This window comes from Oncorhynchus keta, chromosome 14 (genome assembly GCF_023373465.1).
Source record: "Oncorhynchus keta strain PuntledgeMale-10-30-2019 chromosome 14, Oket_V2, whole genome shotgun sequence".
Lineage (NCBI taxonomy): Eukaryota > Metazoa > Chordata > Actinopteri > Salmoniformes > Salmonidae > Oncorhynchus > Oncorhynchus keta.
This window is the reverse complement of record NC_068434.1, coordinates 56,679,891-56,694,426: the sequence shown is the minus strand read 5'-3', so window position 1 is coordinate 56,694,426 and position 14,536 is coordinate 56,679,891. Positions and strand designations below refer to the sequence as shown.

The 14,536-nt window shown below is 42.0% G+C and overlaps 1 protein-coding gene across 1 annotated transcript; it reads left to right on the top strand.

The window, feature by feature from the left end:
- Positions 1 to 304: 304 nt before the first annotated feature.
- Positions 305 to 9,946, top strand: LOC118393642 (oxidoreductase HTATIP2-like). The gene is made up of 6 exons (XM_035786516.2): positions 305 to 497; positions 1,011 to 1,200; positions 3,440 to 3,547; positions 8,029 to 8,166; positions 8,258 to 8,319; positions 8,614 to 9,946. Exons 1-6 carry the CDS (start codon positions 382 to 384, stop codon positions 8,828 to 8,830), a joined length of 831 nt encoding a protein of 276 aa, XP_035642409.1. The 5' UTR covers positions 305 to 381; the 3' UTR covers positions 8,831 to 9,946.
- Positions 9,947 to 14,536: the final 4,590 nt, after the last annotated feature.

Here is a 14,536-nt window from a genome sequence, read left to right as displayed (position 1 = left end):
ACTGTGTGTTTCAATGCCCGTAACTTTACTGCCCTCTGTCTAGCCTATTGTTACGTGCAAAGTAATCATGCGATAACAATGATGATAATGACTTATTTAAAAAAAACTTAACAGCCATCAAATAAACCTGTCAAAGCCAGGCTTCTTATTGAATAGATGTATTTGTGTTTCAATAAAACAATAACTATTCAAAACATTTTTCTGAATGTATTGTCTTCACATAATATGTTTGACAGTGTATCAGGCAAGGTTTATCGATTGAAAATCCTCGATAGGTAATTTAATCTGTTCTACTGCGCATGCCTATAGCAAATGACTGCAGAAACCGGATGTGTGTTTCCATGGGCACATCCATTTGTTTAGCTACCTCGCTGATCTGTAATGAAACTACTGGAAATCAGTTGGGGTAAAGCTATTGGCTTCTTCGCTGTTCTGCTCGCTGTCATTGCAGCCGTTTTACAACATCTAGAAAACTGGGAACAGACGATATACACCAGGTGAGAGGCAGATGCTAGCTAGCTACTCGAACTAATTTACACCGACAGATTGGTGACAATTTACCATGTCAGTCTGCGATCAGGTTTGGGAATTCTAGCATGTACTACTAAACAGTATCTAGCTACTGGTATAAGCTACTGGTACAAGCTACTGGTACAAGCTACTGGTACAAGCTACTGGTACTAGCTACAACCTACTGGTCTGTTTTACAGCTAGTTGTAATGCTGTTTGACTGCCTTTGAGGAAGGCTTGCAAGAAAGTTGTTCCTAGGCCGTCATTGTAAATAAGAATGTGTTTTTAACTGACTTGCCTAGTACAATAAAGTTTAAATAAAAAAAGGTCAATTGCCTTATTTGGCTTGCTAGTTAGTTGTAGGGCGTTGACAGTTGTAGGGCGTGACACACACCTGTGTTGGAATAAAACTGCTGTATCATGCTGCTTCTGTCTAATATAGCGATCAAACCATTAGGTCTCTCCTCAGTGGTGAAGCACTGTCTTGTTTTGTCCTTCAGGATGACACACGACCTGAAAACACTGGCAGAGGACTTCAGACAGAAAAATAAAAGTTGTTTTATCCTGGGTGCCTCTGGCGAGACAGGCAAGGAGTTACTGAAAGAGATTGTGGAGAGGAAGCTTTTCTCGAAGATCACTCTCATCGGAAGGAGGCAGCTCACATTTGAAGACAAAGCGTTTGAGAACCTGGTAGGTGTGCGACATGTCTTATTGTCAACGTATTGTTGCCTTTTCAAGCAGGGCTGGTTTCCCAAAAGCATCTTAAGGGTAAGTTCATCGTTAGAACCATAGGATCCTATGGTTCTAAGATGAATTGAGCATTTAGATGCTTTTGGGACACCGGGCTCTGCTCTATTTGGCAAAGTAACACCTAGGGTGTTAAGGGAAAAAAAAAATAGCTTTGGTTCTGGTGTTATACTTTGTATTCTATGTCACAGAGAGGCTTGTCCGGAATACAGAACACTTTATTTAATGAGGAAAGGATTTACCATTGCTGAGAGATCAAATTTTCAAGTTAACGGGAAAGGTCAATAATGGCACCAAATCACCTGTTTTTATATTTAGCACATTTTTTAAGATGTTACTCCTTAGTCCGAGGACCTTATGTGTTCTGTGTAAAGGACGAATTGGCTCTGGAAACCAAAACAGCCCAAAACTCCATCTAAACGTGAATCGATTCTCAGTTGCGGTACAGTTCTAAAAATATAAATCCCTCTACTTTCATATCACATCAAAATAATTTCACAAATGCTAAATACACACCTACTGTACAGTTTTAACACAGTTGCAGCCGACAGTATTTGTCAGTGACAACACGTTTGTGTCGTCTGTCTTCCGTTTACACACGGGATCAGGGACGCAGATGGCTAATTAGCACTGTTTTCCGTAAACAGGCGCTGTCACTTGAAAATATGGCCGTGTGGGAACCTTAACCCTATAAAGGTGTGTATCAATTTAACTTTTTTATTTATTTTTGTATAATTTCTCACAGATATGAAAGATAGGGTCCTTATGCTTCCAAAACTGTACCACAAGCAATTAATGTTAATATTCAGGCCGAGCGTTGCAGCTCTTAACAATACTCCCCCCTAAAGGAGATGCCTTCGTCCAATGACACTTTTATCTAATGTAATGGAACTGAGAGTCATGATCAAGGGCTAGGGCTGATGTAGAACAGAGATTTTTTTTAAATAAATGTACAAATTCTTCAATTAAAGTGCTGTACATAATTACAGTAATTTAAGCCCAATAATGTTTTATTTATTTTATTTTACTAGGCAAGTCAGTTAAGAACAAATTCTTATTTTCAATGACTGCCTAGGAACAGTGGGTTAACTGCCTGTTCAGGGGCAGAACGACAGATTTTGTACCTTGTCAGCTCGGGGATTTGAACTTGCAACCTTTCGGTTACTGGTCCAATGCTCTAACCACTAGGCTACCCTGCCGCCCCTTGAAGGTGGTCATATCATTTACAAATATTAATGCTTTATGAAAAACTAAGATATTAACAATTTATGAAATTACAATACTACTTTATTTTTTAATTAAATACTTAAGAGCGACACCCACGGCCTAACGCAGACACAAACTTCTCAGCATCCCCATACAATCACACAACACACACACACAGCACATCAAGCACAGTCTAACACAGATACACACAGCCTAGCATAGATGCGCACTTCTCACTAAGTCTGAGCTATAACACAGAAGGCTACTGGTTAAATAAGATAGAACTAAGCTAAGGTACGCCTACCATTGAGTTGGGTTACATTGTAATGTTAGTTTTTGTGTTAATGAGTTGCTCTGGTGATGGGAGGATATACTGCAGTAAATAATTAGCCTAGGCACAGACCAATCCCTGACAACCCATACATCAAAACGTAGCTGTGAGGCTTTAGTGTCTTTGAAATCATCTGACAACAGAAGCGAAGGAAAAACGTTATATTTCAGTCAAAAGACGTCCCATGACCGTGAAACACCCTCAGGACTTTCCCATACTTATCGGCAATACAATGTCACATCGATCTTACTCTGATAGGTTGAGGAATACCCATCGCAAAGAGCAAGTAAAAACACACTGATTTCGCGGGTTTCACAAAAAGTTCTGTCCCACAGACTTGAACGTTCGTTGCATGGCACTTGCTTTACGTATGGACTCATATCGTGTAAATATCATAAACTACAGTACTGGGATCTTTAGACATGGGAAACAACTGCCTCATTTTATGTTTTCAAATCATTTTCACAAGTTCTCATATAGCGTCCGATGTTTGTCGCGTCACCGTACACCCTACCATGAGCTTTGAATAAAGTACATTCAATACCATTAAATGTGTGCACAGACTACAACAAAGCCAACAAGAAGCCTACATCCCATTTATTCCATTCTATGATTGGCCTCGTATTGTTCTCTGTCCTCTTTCAGGTGCAGGAGGTGGTGGACTTTGAGAAACTGGATGACTATGCTGCAGTGTTCCAAGGGCATGATGTTGGCTACTGCTGCCTGGGAACGACCAAAGCCAAAGCAGGGACTGTGAGTTCACGTCACTGATTATATAGAGATCCCTGTGTATACTGTATCTGGATGAGTACTCATATGAATATGATGGGGAATTCCTAACAACTATACAGAACTGAACATGTACCATGAGGGTCACTAGAAAAGAAAGAGGATGTCGACACCTGCCATTTTAGATTTTTCTGAAATAATTGTTGTTTTAAGAAAAAGACGAGATGAGCATTCGATTAGCAACGTTATTTTATTGAAATATAATTTATTGCATCCAAATTGGCCATTTTAATTTCTAGGAGTCATATAATATTCAATAAATATAGTACCTAACCTTTGGACCAAACTTTTTTTTCTCGCAATGATTTATCCAATGGTCAAAAGCTACACACGGGCACCCCACGCCAATCCCATCCCAACAAGTATAGAAACGTCCCTTTTTCAAAAGACCCCGTCTTTCAAATATAATTTTAAAAAATCCAAATAGGTTCACAGATCTTCATTGTAAAGGGTTTAAACACTGTTTCCCATGCTTGTTCAATGAGCCATGAACAATTAATGAACATGTACCTGTGGACTGGTTGTTAAGACACTAACAGCTTACAGACGGTTGGCAATTAAGGTCACAGTTATGAAAACTTAGGACCCTAAAGAGGCCTACCTACTGACTCTGGAAAAACACCAAAAGAAAGATGCCCAGGGTCCCTGATCATCTGCGTGAACGTGCCTTAGACGTGCTGCAAGGAGGCATGAGAACTGCAGATGTGGCCAGGGCAATAAATTGCAATGTCCGCACTGTGAGATGCCTAAAACAGAGCTACAGGGAGACAGGATGGACAGCTGATTGTCCTCACAGTGGCAGACCACGTGTAACAACACCTGCACAGGATTGGTACATCATAACATCACACCTGCGGGACGAGGTACAGGATGGCAACAACAGCTGCCAGAGTTACTCCAGGAATGCACAATCCCTCCATCAGTACTCAGACTGTTTGCAATAGGCTGAGAGAGGCTGGACTGAGGGCTTCTAGGCCTGTTGTAAGGCAGGTCCTCACCAGACATCACCGGCAACGACGTTGCCTATGGACACAAACCCACCGTCGCTGGACCAGACAGGACTGGCAAAAAGTGCTCTTCACTGACGAGTCACGGATTGTCTCACCGGGGGTGATGGTCGGATTCACGTTTATCGTCGAAGGAATGAGCGTTACACCGAGGCCTGGACTCTGGAGCGGGATCGATTTGGAGGTGGGAGGGTCCGTCATGGTCTTGGGCGGTGTGTCACAGCATCATCAGACTGAGCTTGTTGTCATTGCAGGCAATCTCAAAGCTGTGCGTTACAGGGAAGACATTCTCCTTCCTCATGTGGTACTCTTCCTGCAGGCTAGTCCTGACATGACCCTCCAGCGTGACAATGGCACCAAGCCATTCTGCTTGTTCTGAAATGTCCAGGAACTTGCAGGTGCCTTGCTGGAAGAGTGTGCTAACATCTCACAGCAAGAACTGGCAAATCTGGTGCAGTCCATGAGAAGGAGATGCACTGCAGTACTTAATGCAGCTAGTATCTGGTGTGGCCACTATTACTTTTGATGTTGACCCCCCCCCCCTGTGTTCAGGGACACATTATTTAATTTCTGTTAGTCACATGTCTGTGGAACTTGTTCAGTTTGTCTCAGTTGTTGAATCTTGTTACGTTCATACAGATATTTACTGATATTTTGTTTAGTATCAGTTCTCTGTGTCTGACAAGTAGTATGTTTATTGTTTCTTCATCCTATGCAGTGTATTCCCAGTGAATTTGGTGATGTTTTCCCCCCCCTATTCAGATACATTATTAATTGACGTTGTTAGTTTTAGTCCCATCCTACATCCTGATATTATCAGGTTCTGACCATGAGATGGTGCTGTTCCTGCTCCTGCTATTAGGTCAAAAAAGTTTGAACCCCCTTCAATGTTAAAGGAATAGTTCACCAATTACATTGGTTCCCTATCTGTCATACCTACTCCATAAAAAGCTTACAGGGTAAGGTGTTTCCTGTCCTCGGGACCCCAAGGGGTGTACGTTTTGGTTTTTGCCTTAACACTACACAGCTGTTTCAAATGATCAAAGTTGATTATTTGAATCAGCTGTGTAGTGCCAGGGCAAAAACCAAAACATGCAATACCTTGGGGTCCCGAAGGCCTATTTTAAGAAGCCCTGGGGTATGGAAACCAAAATCCAATTTTGTAATTTGGATAAACTATCTCTTTAACATTGAGGGGGGTTGGTGTGTGTGTGACTATTAATCACCTAATAGCAGGAACAGCACCATCCAGTGGTCAGCCTGGTAATATCCGGATGTAGGATGGGACATAAATCTAACCATTTCAATTACACATTTCTCAGAACAGGGAAAGAAAATCACCACTAAAATTCACTGAGAATACATTACATAGAATGGAGAAACAATACTCAGAGCCGCTCAATACTACTTCTCAGAACTGATACTTTATAGTCGTTATTGGGATTGGTGTAGGGCACATATGTCAGAGTCAAGGCCCGCGGGCCACATCCGGCCCGCGAGAAGGTTTTTTACGGCCCCTGGGATGATCTTGATTTATTATTAGAACCGGCCCGCAGACCGCAGCAAGCCGGCAGCCCGCAGATCTTTTACACGCACCAATACTACATTTCCCACAATGCAACGGTGACGCACCGAGCAGTAGGCTGCTTCATTTCAATATTTATTGGCACAGCAGTTGTCAGCATCACAGTAAAATTAACTTTCAGATACCCATCAAAAATGGCAAAACGGAAGGTGGACACTGAGAACCGGGGGTTTCAAACAAGGTGGGAGTCGGAGTATTTGTTCACGGAGGTAGCTGGAAAACCTGTGTGTCTTCTGTGTGGAGAAAGTGTGGCGGTACTGAAAGAGTATAATCTGAGACGACATTATGAAACGAAACACGCGGACAAAAACAAGAATATGGACATGGAACAAAGGCTACAAAAGGCAGAGGAATTAAAACGAGGCCTCAAATCTCGACAGGCTCTGTTCAAAAAGCCAAATCACAAGGCCAGGCTGCTGTCAAGGCCAGTTTTATTTTGGCAGAAGAGATCGCTAAATCAGCCCGGCCATTTACGGAGGGGATTTCATCAAAAACTGCATGATTAAAGTTTGTGACGAAGTTTGCCCAGAAAAAGGCAACTCTTTTTAAATGTGAGTCTGAGCAGAAACACCATTGCCGAGAGAGTAGACCAGTTGTCCATCAATCTAAAAGAGCAGCTTGTGAAAAAGGGAAAAGATTTCATTGCATATTCCTTGGCTGTGGATGAGAGCACCGACATTTCTGACATTGCCCAGTTGTCAATTTTCATCCGCGGAGTGGACTCCAGCCTAAGCGTGACAGAGGAGTTTTTGGCTTTACGTCCTATGCATGGCACAACTACGGGGCATGATTTGTATGAAGAGGTGTCAAGATGTGTAAATGAGATGGAGCTGCCTTGGGAAAAACTCGTGGGTTTGACAACCGACGGAGCACCTGCGATGTGTGGACACAGGAGCGGACTGGTGGCGAAGATACGGGAAAAGATGCAAGAGGAAAACGCGACAGGTGAGCTGACAGCTTATCATTGTATCATACACCAGGAAGCGTTGTGCGGTAAAGCCTTGAAAATGGAGCATGTAATGAGCATCATCACGCGCACAGTTAACTTTATCAGAGCCAAAGGTTTGAATCACCGCCAGTTCAAGGCATTTCTGACGGAGTTAGAAACGGAGCATGGTGATTTGCCTTATCACACAGAGGTGCGATGGCTAAGCCAGGGAAAGGTGCTTCAAAGATGTTTCGAGCTTCGAAATATAGGCTACTGATGGTGCCTTGAATACCGGTTTCTTTCATTTAATGTTCATGTTATGGGGATTTTTATATAAAGGAAATTTGTCTTTTGTGTCTGTTGAAAATTAAAGATTACTGACAGAGCCATAAGAAAATATTGCTTTATTTATCTGATCATATTGGAATATATTTGTTAGGTTTTCAGTAGGTTCAATTAGGTTCACTAGACTATATGCGTCATTTAAAATTTTTTCAATGAACATTCGAACAGTCCGGCCCTCGGCTTGTAGCTAAATTTTTTATTTGGCCCTCCGTCCATTTGACTTTGACACCCCTGGTGTAGGGGGTCCGTTGGTGGCTTTTGACTTTCTTTTGGTTCATCATGTCTTACTCATTGTGAGATACTATATTTATTGACTATTATATGAATCCCATAAATTCAAATGGCCAATTTGGGTGCAATCAATCAGCTTAATGTCTCAGAGATCAAAATAATGATGCAGAAATCCTTATCTTATGTTTCTATCTACACGAATGATTTCCGAACAATATGAGATGGTGGGTGTCATGGCTTGCTGAGATGACATTGAACGACCCACCAGACACAACCTGCTTGGATCATGTCGTGGTAAAAGGCAGATTCAATGCACACACATTTTCTCTTTATCTTTCTGTCATTGTAGGATGGATTCATCCGTGTTGACCATGACTATGTCCTGAAGTCAGCGGAGCTCGCCAAGGCAGGAGGCTGCTCACACTTCAACCTAGAGTCTTCTAAAGGGGCTGACAAAACCAGTGGTTTTCTCTATCTCAAAGTGAAGGTAATATACCAAATGTTCACCAGAGTAAAGTCACCTCAATTATAGCCTTTCATAATGAAGGCCTCATAAATGGAAATGTTTGCCTCTCCAGGGACAAGTGGAGGCAGACATTGAACCGTTGGGCTTCGAGAGGTTCTCCGTCTATCGCCCTGCGTAAGTCTCGTTTGCATTAGTTATGTGTAAAAAAGTTTTTTTTTTAAATGTTCCTATGGAGCAATGACTCACGTGTTCATTACCTTATCAGTCATGGCAAAACAAATAGTGACCATAGGTAAATATCTCACACCCATGTCACGATTAGCAATATACACATTTCTCCAGTGATCAGTGTTGTGTTTCATTGCATAAATACACAATGTTTTGATTCTGTGTTTATTGCAGTAACTTATTTCAATCGTAATAACTCACAACTGAATTCTTCCTCTTTTTTTTTGTTTTTCCTCCCAGGGTGCTGATGGTTGACAGGCAGGAGAGCCGGCCTACTGAGTGGTTTTTCAGGAAGGTCCTGGGCCTTTTTTCCTCCATGTTTCCCACGGCAATGTCCATCCCCATCCAATCAGTGACCAGGGCCATGGTGGTAAACACACTGATTCCTGCAGGGGAGAAAGTGGAGATCCTGGAGAATAAAGCCATCTATGACTTGGGGAAGGCCCCAGAGAAATGAGGGAGAGGGATGGTGTCTCTCAATAGCTTAATTTCATCATATCCTTTCCTCCCAATAAATCACTGATGTGGTTGTACCACCACTGGTCTGTCTGGACATGACACGTGAGAGCAATGTGAAGGGAAAACCTATCCAGTCCTTTCACCTGTCAGTGGTAATGAGGGAAAGGTGTTGAGGAAGTTTGAGTATTGGGAAGAGACTGGTGGTGAAGTGTGTTGTGCTACTGCCATTTAATGTGATGGTGCTTTTTCTTCGTGACAATCTATTTTCTACTAACACTTTCCTTTGAAAACACAAAGGAGGGTCAACAATAAGTGTAAAGGTGAATTTCTAGAGCAATGCAGACGCTCTCCGAGCACATGGTCAAGCGTTCAAAGCTTCATTGCCTTCAACTCGAGGTTCCTTGCAACCATGATGGAGTCAACACGGTAGCAAGCTCTCAAGTCCTCTAAATAAACATACTTTCTCTGCTTGAGCAGGTGTTGTTGAGTGTCTGGGTTTCTCTGGGAATGAGTCCAAAGGGGAATATTTCCTTATGAAAAGTGCCATTAAAGCGCTTCAAGGGTAATGCAAATGAGATATCATTGGGAAATTATGTAATTATGAATACTGAAATCTGCCTTCCCTGTAGTCTTTGTATCCCAAGTGCTTTTTCTGATTGCAGACTATTTTTGTGGTCAACAAGGTGTTTGCTGAAGAGAACCGACTGGCAGAAAGGCTAGAATCTGTTTAATATTTTAGGTGAAGAGGGAAATGTATTTGACTGGTTCTTCTGGGTCCATTACCTCAAAACGGTTTAGTTAGTAGAAGCTCTTCCATCCAGCCTACAACGTTCATGCTGTTTTATAAGACCACATCCTTACGCACTTTGAAAAATGATGCACTTACTTGAAGCAAGAGTTTATTTTCCACAATACTGAACCATTGTAGAGGGATTTTTAAGGCAATATATCTGACTTATTTTATTGTCTTTGATTTACTTTTTCCCCCCTTCTGAGCAATGTTTAAGATGTAATTGATTCAGGGGTTATGTTATTCATACTCTGACTTGGCTTTTTAATTGTGGTGTTATGTAAATCCTATTAACTGAATTAAATAGTAATATATGCAAGAACACTATAGTTGAGTTACAGTAATAGGCAATGAAGAAATGCCTGAGAATGGAATTCTAAATACAAGTGTATTGAATTACTTTGTAAATTGAATGGTAACATTTATTAAAGGCATTAAGTTACAAAGCATTAACAAGCATTACAAGGCATTATTTAAAACATGGTCAGAGAGAGAAAGAAATGGCCATGGCCCATATCTCATTGGAGAGCGAAAGAAAAGAGTGTAGGTATCTCACCAGTGCAGGTCAGGAACGTACGAGAAAGAGACCATCAAGGACCCTTTTATAAGTATCTGAGTTGTTGACCAATAGTATTACTGTACATCAGATATCAGACCTACAATTTCTAAAACAACAGAGGACATTCTTGTATACAGTCAATAAAGAAGAGTCACTTTGGGGGCTGCCCTACACAATCCTCTCTTGAACACATCCGATTCTGCATCAGACAGAAGTGTTCAAAACTGGATGGCCAGCACTATAGTCACTGTTGACAATCTTCAGACCAGCAGTTCATGGTCCATGCGTTATCACTTCAGGAGTGTCCTTTTGGTGGGTGGCATTGTCTTCTTTAGACAGGCAAGCTAGAAAGGAGTGCTCTGTTCTACTTTTGTAAGAGCAAACACATAACAGATTAATCCTGATAATCTGATTGGATTGGCCAATAGCAATTTACGATGTGCTTTTATCAAATCTGTCAGATGAATATAAAATATATAATAGATCACTATCATAGAGTATTTTTAAAATAAAACTCAAACTCCTCCCTTTGAGAGAAAATAGATTTGCCTTGAAAATGGCAACGGAAATAAACAAGAACAATTCTTGAAGTTAAAACAACTTTCAAGCAAATGAAAATATAAATCTAACACACGTTTTGTGAGTTTGGTTGTGAGTTTGAATCTCATCACGAACAACTTTAGCATTTTAGCTAACTATCAACTACTTACTACTTTTTAGATAATTTGCAACTACTTAGCATGTTTGCTAACCCTTCCCCTAACTTTAACCTAACTCCTAACCCTAACCCCTAGGCTAGCTAACGTTACCCAGCTAGCTAATGTTAGCATTAGACATCTAGCTAACAATAGCCACAAATAAATATAATTTAACAGCTAATGTTAGCATTAGACATCTAGCTAACATTAGCCACAAATACATAGAATTTATAACATAGTGTATGTTTTGCAAATTTGTAACATATTGTATATTTAGCAACTTTGTAACATATACAAATATCATACGACATGGATGATAGACATCCGCAAATTTATACACAATACGAAATGTAACATATCATACTAAATGGAGTGTCTCAGATTTACATAGAGAGTAATAAGACCAGGTTGTTGCTTTGTTCAGCACTTGTTACCCGTGTAAATTGTCGATGTCCAACAAGGTAAGAATTATGCTCCAAATTCATTACACTCATTCAACAGGTATGAGGCTAGTAGACCAGTCCAACAGAAATACTCAAGTACGCATCTCCCTGCCCAAAGTGATAGCACCGAGTAGTATTAACTTGAGCAATGAGACCAGATGGTGTGCCCAGGTTAGCCTCCTCAAGCATGGTGTAGACAGATCATAAAATGAGTGAGTCCAGTGGCTTCAATTCAAGGAAACCTGGACTAGGACTTAATTAAGAAATAAGGCCTGAGGGTGTGTGGTACCATGCATTGGGAAAGTATTCAGACCCCCTCACGTTTTCCACATTTTGTTACGTTACAGCTTTATTCTAAAATGGATTAACCCCCCCAAAAAATAACCCTCATCAATCCACACACAGTACTTCATAATGACAAACTAAAAACAGTTTTTTATACATTTTAGCAATTTTATTCAAAATAGAAAATGGAATTACGGTTCACGGTTGACAACTCCATTGTGTCCTCCTCCCAGAGCGCTAAGAACCTTGGCGTGATCCTGGACAACACCCTGTCGTTCTCAACTAACATCAAGGCGGTGGCCCGTTCCTGTAGGTTCATGCTCTACAACATCCGCAGAGTACGACCCTGCCTCACACAGGAAGCGGCGCAGGTCCTAATCCAGGCACTTGTCATCTCCCGTCTGGATTACTGCAACTCGCTGTTGGCTGGGCTCCCTGCCTGTGCCATTAAACCCCTACAACTCATCCAGAACGCCGCAGCCCGTCTGGTGTTCAACCTTCCCAAGTTCTCTCACGTCACCCCGCTCCTCCGCTCTCTCCACTGGCTTCCAGTTGAAGCTCGCATCCGCTACAAGACCATGGTGCTTGCTTACGGAGCTGTGAGGGGAACGGCACCTCAGTACCTCCAGGCTCTGATCAGGCCCTACACCCAAACAAGGGCACTGCGTTCATCCACCTCTGGCCTGCTCGCCTCCCTACCACTGAGGAAGTACAGTTCCCGCTCAGCCCAGTCAAAACTGTTCGCTGCTCTGGCTCCCCAATGGTGGGACACACTCCCTCACGACGCCAGGACAGCGGAGTCAATCACCACCTTCCGGAGACACCTGAAACCCCACCTCTTTAAGGAATACCTAGGATAGGATAAAGTAATCCTTCTCACCCCCCTTAAAAGATTTAGATGCACTATTGTAAAGTGGCTGTTCCACTGGATGTCATAAGGTGAATGCACCAATTTGTAAGTCGCTCTGGATAAGAGCGTCTGCTAAATGACTTAAATGTAATGTAAATGAATTATCACATTTACATAAGGATTCAGACCCTTTACTCAGTACTTTGTTGAAGCACCTTTGGCAGGGATTACAGCCTCGGGTTCTCTTGGGTATGATCCTACAAGTTTGTCACACCTGTATTTGGGCAGTTTCTCTCATTCCTCTCTGCAGATCATCTCAAGCTATATCAGGTTGGATGGGGAGCGTCGCTGCACAGCTATTTTCAGGTCTCTCCAGAGATGTTCGATCAGATTCAAGTCCGGGCTCTGGCTGGGCCATTCAAGGACATTCAGAGGCTTGTCCCAAAGCCACTCCTGCATTGTCTTGTCTGTGTACTTAGGGTCGTTGTCTTGTTGGAAGGTGAACCTTGGAAGGTGACACTTGGCATTCAGGCCAAAGAGTTCAATCTTGGTTTCATCAGATCAGAGAATCGTGTTTCTCATGGTCTGAAAGTCCTTTAGGTGCCTTTTTGGAAAACTCCAAGCGGGCTGTCGTGTTCCTTTTACCGAGGAGTGGCTTCCGTCTTGCCACTATACCATAAAGGCCTGATTGGTGGAGTGCTGCAGAGATGGTTGTCCTTCTGGAAGGTTTTCCCATCTCCACAGAGGAACTCTGGAGCTCTGTCAGAGTGACCACCGGGTTCTTGGCCAAGGCCATGACCAAGGCCCTTCTCCCCAGATTGCTCAGTTTGGCCGGACGTTTGGTGGTTCCAAACGTCTTCCATTTAAGAATGATGGGAGCCACGGTGTTCTTACAGACCTTCAATGCTACAGACATTTTTGGGTACCCTTCCCCAAATCTGTGCCTCGAGACAAGGAGAGCCCACAATCCTGTCTCTGGACTCTACAGACAATTCCTTCGACCTCATGGCTTGGTTTTTGCTCTCAGGTCCAATCACAATTGAATTTACCACAGGTGGCCTCCAATCAAGTTGTAGGAACATCTCAAGGATGGTCAATGGAAACAGGATGCACCTGAGCTCAATTTCGAGTTTCATAGCAAAGGGTCTGAATACTTGTGTAAATAAGGTATTTCTGTTTTTAATTCTGAATAAATGTGCACAAACTTCTAAAAACATGTTTTCGCTTTGTCATTATAGGGTATTGTGTGTAGATTGATGAGGTCAAACATGTATTTAATCCATTTTACAATAAGCCTTTAACATTACACAATTTGAAAAGGTGAAGGGGTCTGAATACTTTGAATGCACTGTATATGGCCAGGATATGATGGCTAAGGGCTGTTCTTATGCACAACGCAAAGGTGGAGTGCCTGGATACAGCCCTTAGACATGGTATATTGGCCATATACCACAACCCCCCAAGGTGCCTTATTGCTATTATAAACTGGATACCAACATAATTAGAGCAGTAAAAATACCTGTGGTATACAGTCTGATATACCATGGCTGTCAGCCAATCAGCATTCAGGGCTCGAACCACCCAGTTTATAATTTCAAATAATTTGTAGACTCCAAATTGACTGTAAGAAGCCCAAACAGATATGATGTTTGACTAAAACATAATAATTTCAAAGCTAGCTGACATTAGCATATGATCACTTGTCTCTATTATGCATGGGAATACTTTGGAACAGATTTCTTAAATTAAAATCACCTGGAGCTCATTTCCTGGTGTTTTTACACTTTTATGTTCAAAGAAAAAAAAGCCTGACCAATCTGAAGATGAGAAGTAAGGCCCACATGGTTTCAACCATGCCTTCAGAAGCACTAGTCCCCCAACAACCACATATCCCCCCAGTGGTAACACTTCTCAGAGTGCAACTGCCCGCACCAGAATGACATTTTCGTAATTTATCCAGAACTTACAGTTAGTGCTTTCATCTTAAGATAGCTAGGCGGGATCACCACACATCACAGGCATAGTAAGTAGCCTAGTGATTAGAGCGTTGGGCCAGTAACTGAAAGGTGGCTGGATAGA

What these genes read in the sequence shown, in the direction of transcription:
- LOC118393642 (XM_035786516.2), top strand. Translation starts at nt 382, where the DNA reads ATGAAACTACTGGAAATCAGTTGGGGTAAAGCTATTGGCTTCTTCGCT. An exon ending in GAACAGACGATATACACCAG is followed by an intron (nt 498 to 1,010) that starts GTGAGAGGCAGA and finishes TTTGTCCTTCAG; the next exon opens with GATGACACACGACCTGAAAA. An exon ending in TTCTCTATCTCAAAGTGAAG is followed by an intron (nt 8,167 to 8,257) that starts GTAATATACCAA and finishes TTGCCTCTCCAG; the next exon opens with GGACAAGTGGAGGCAGACAT.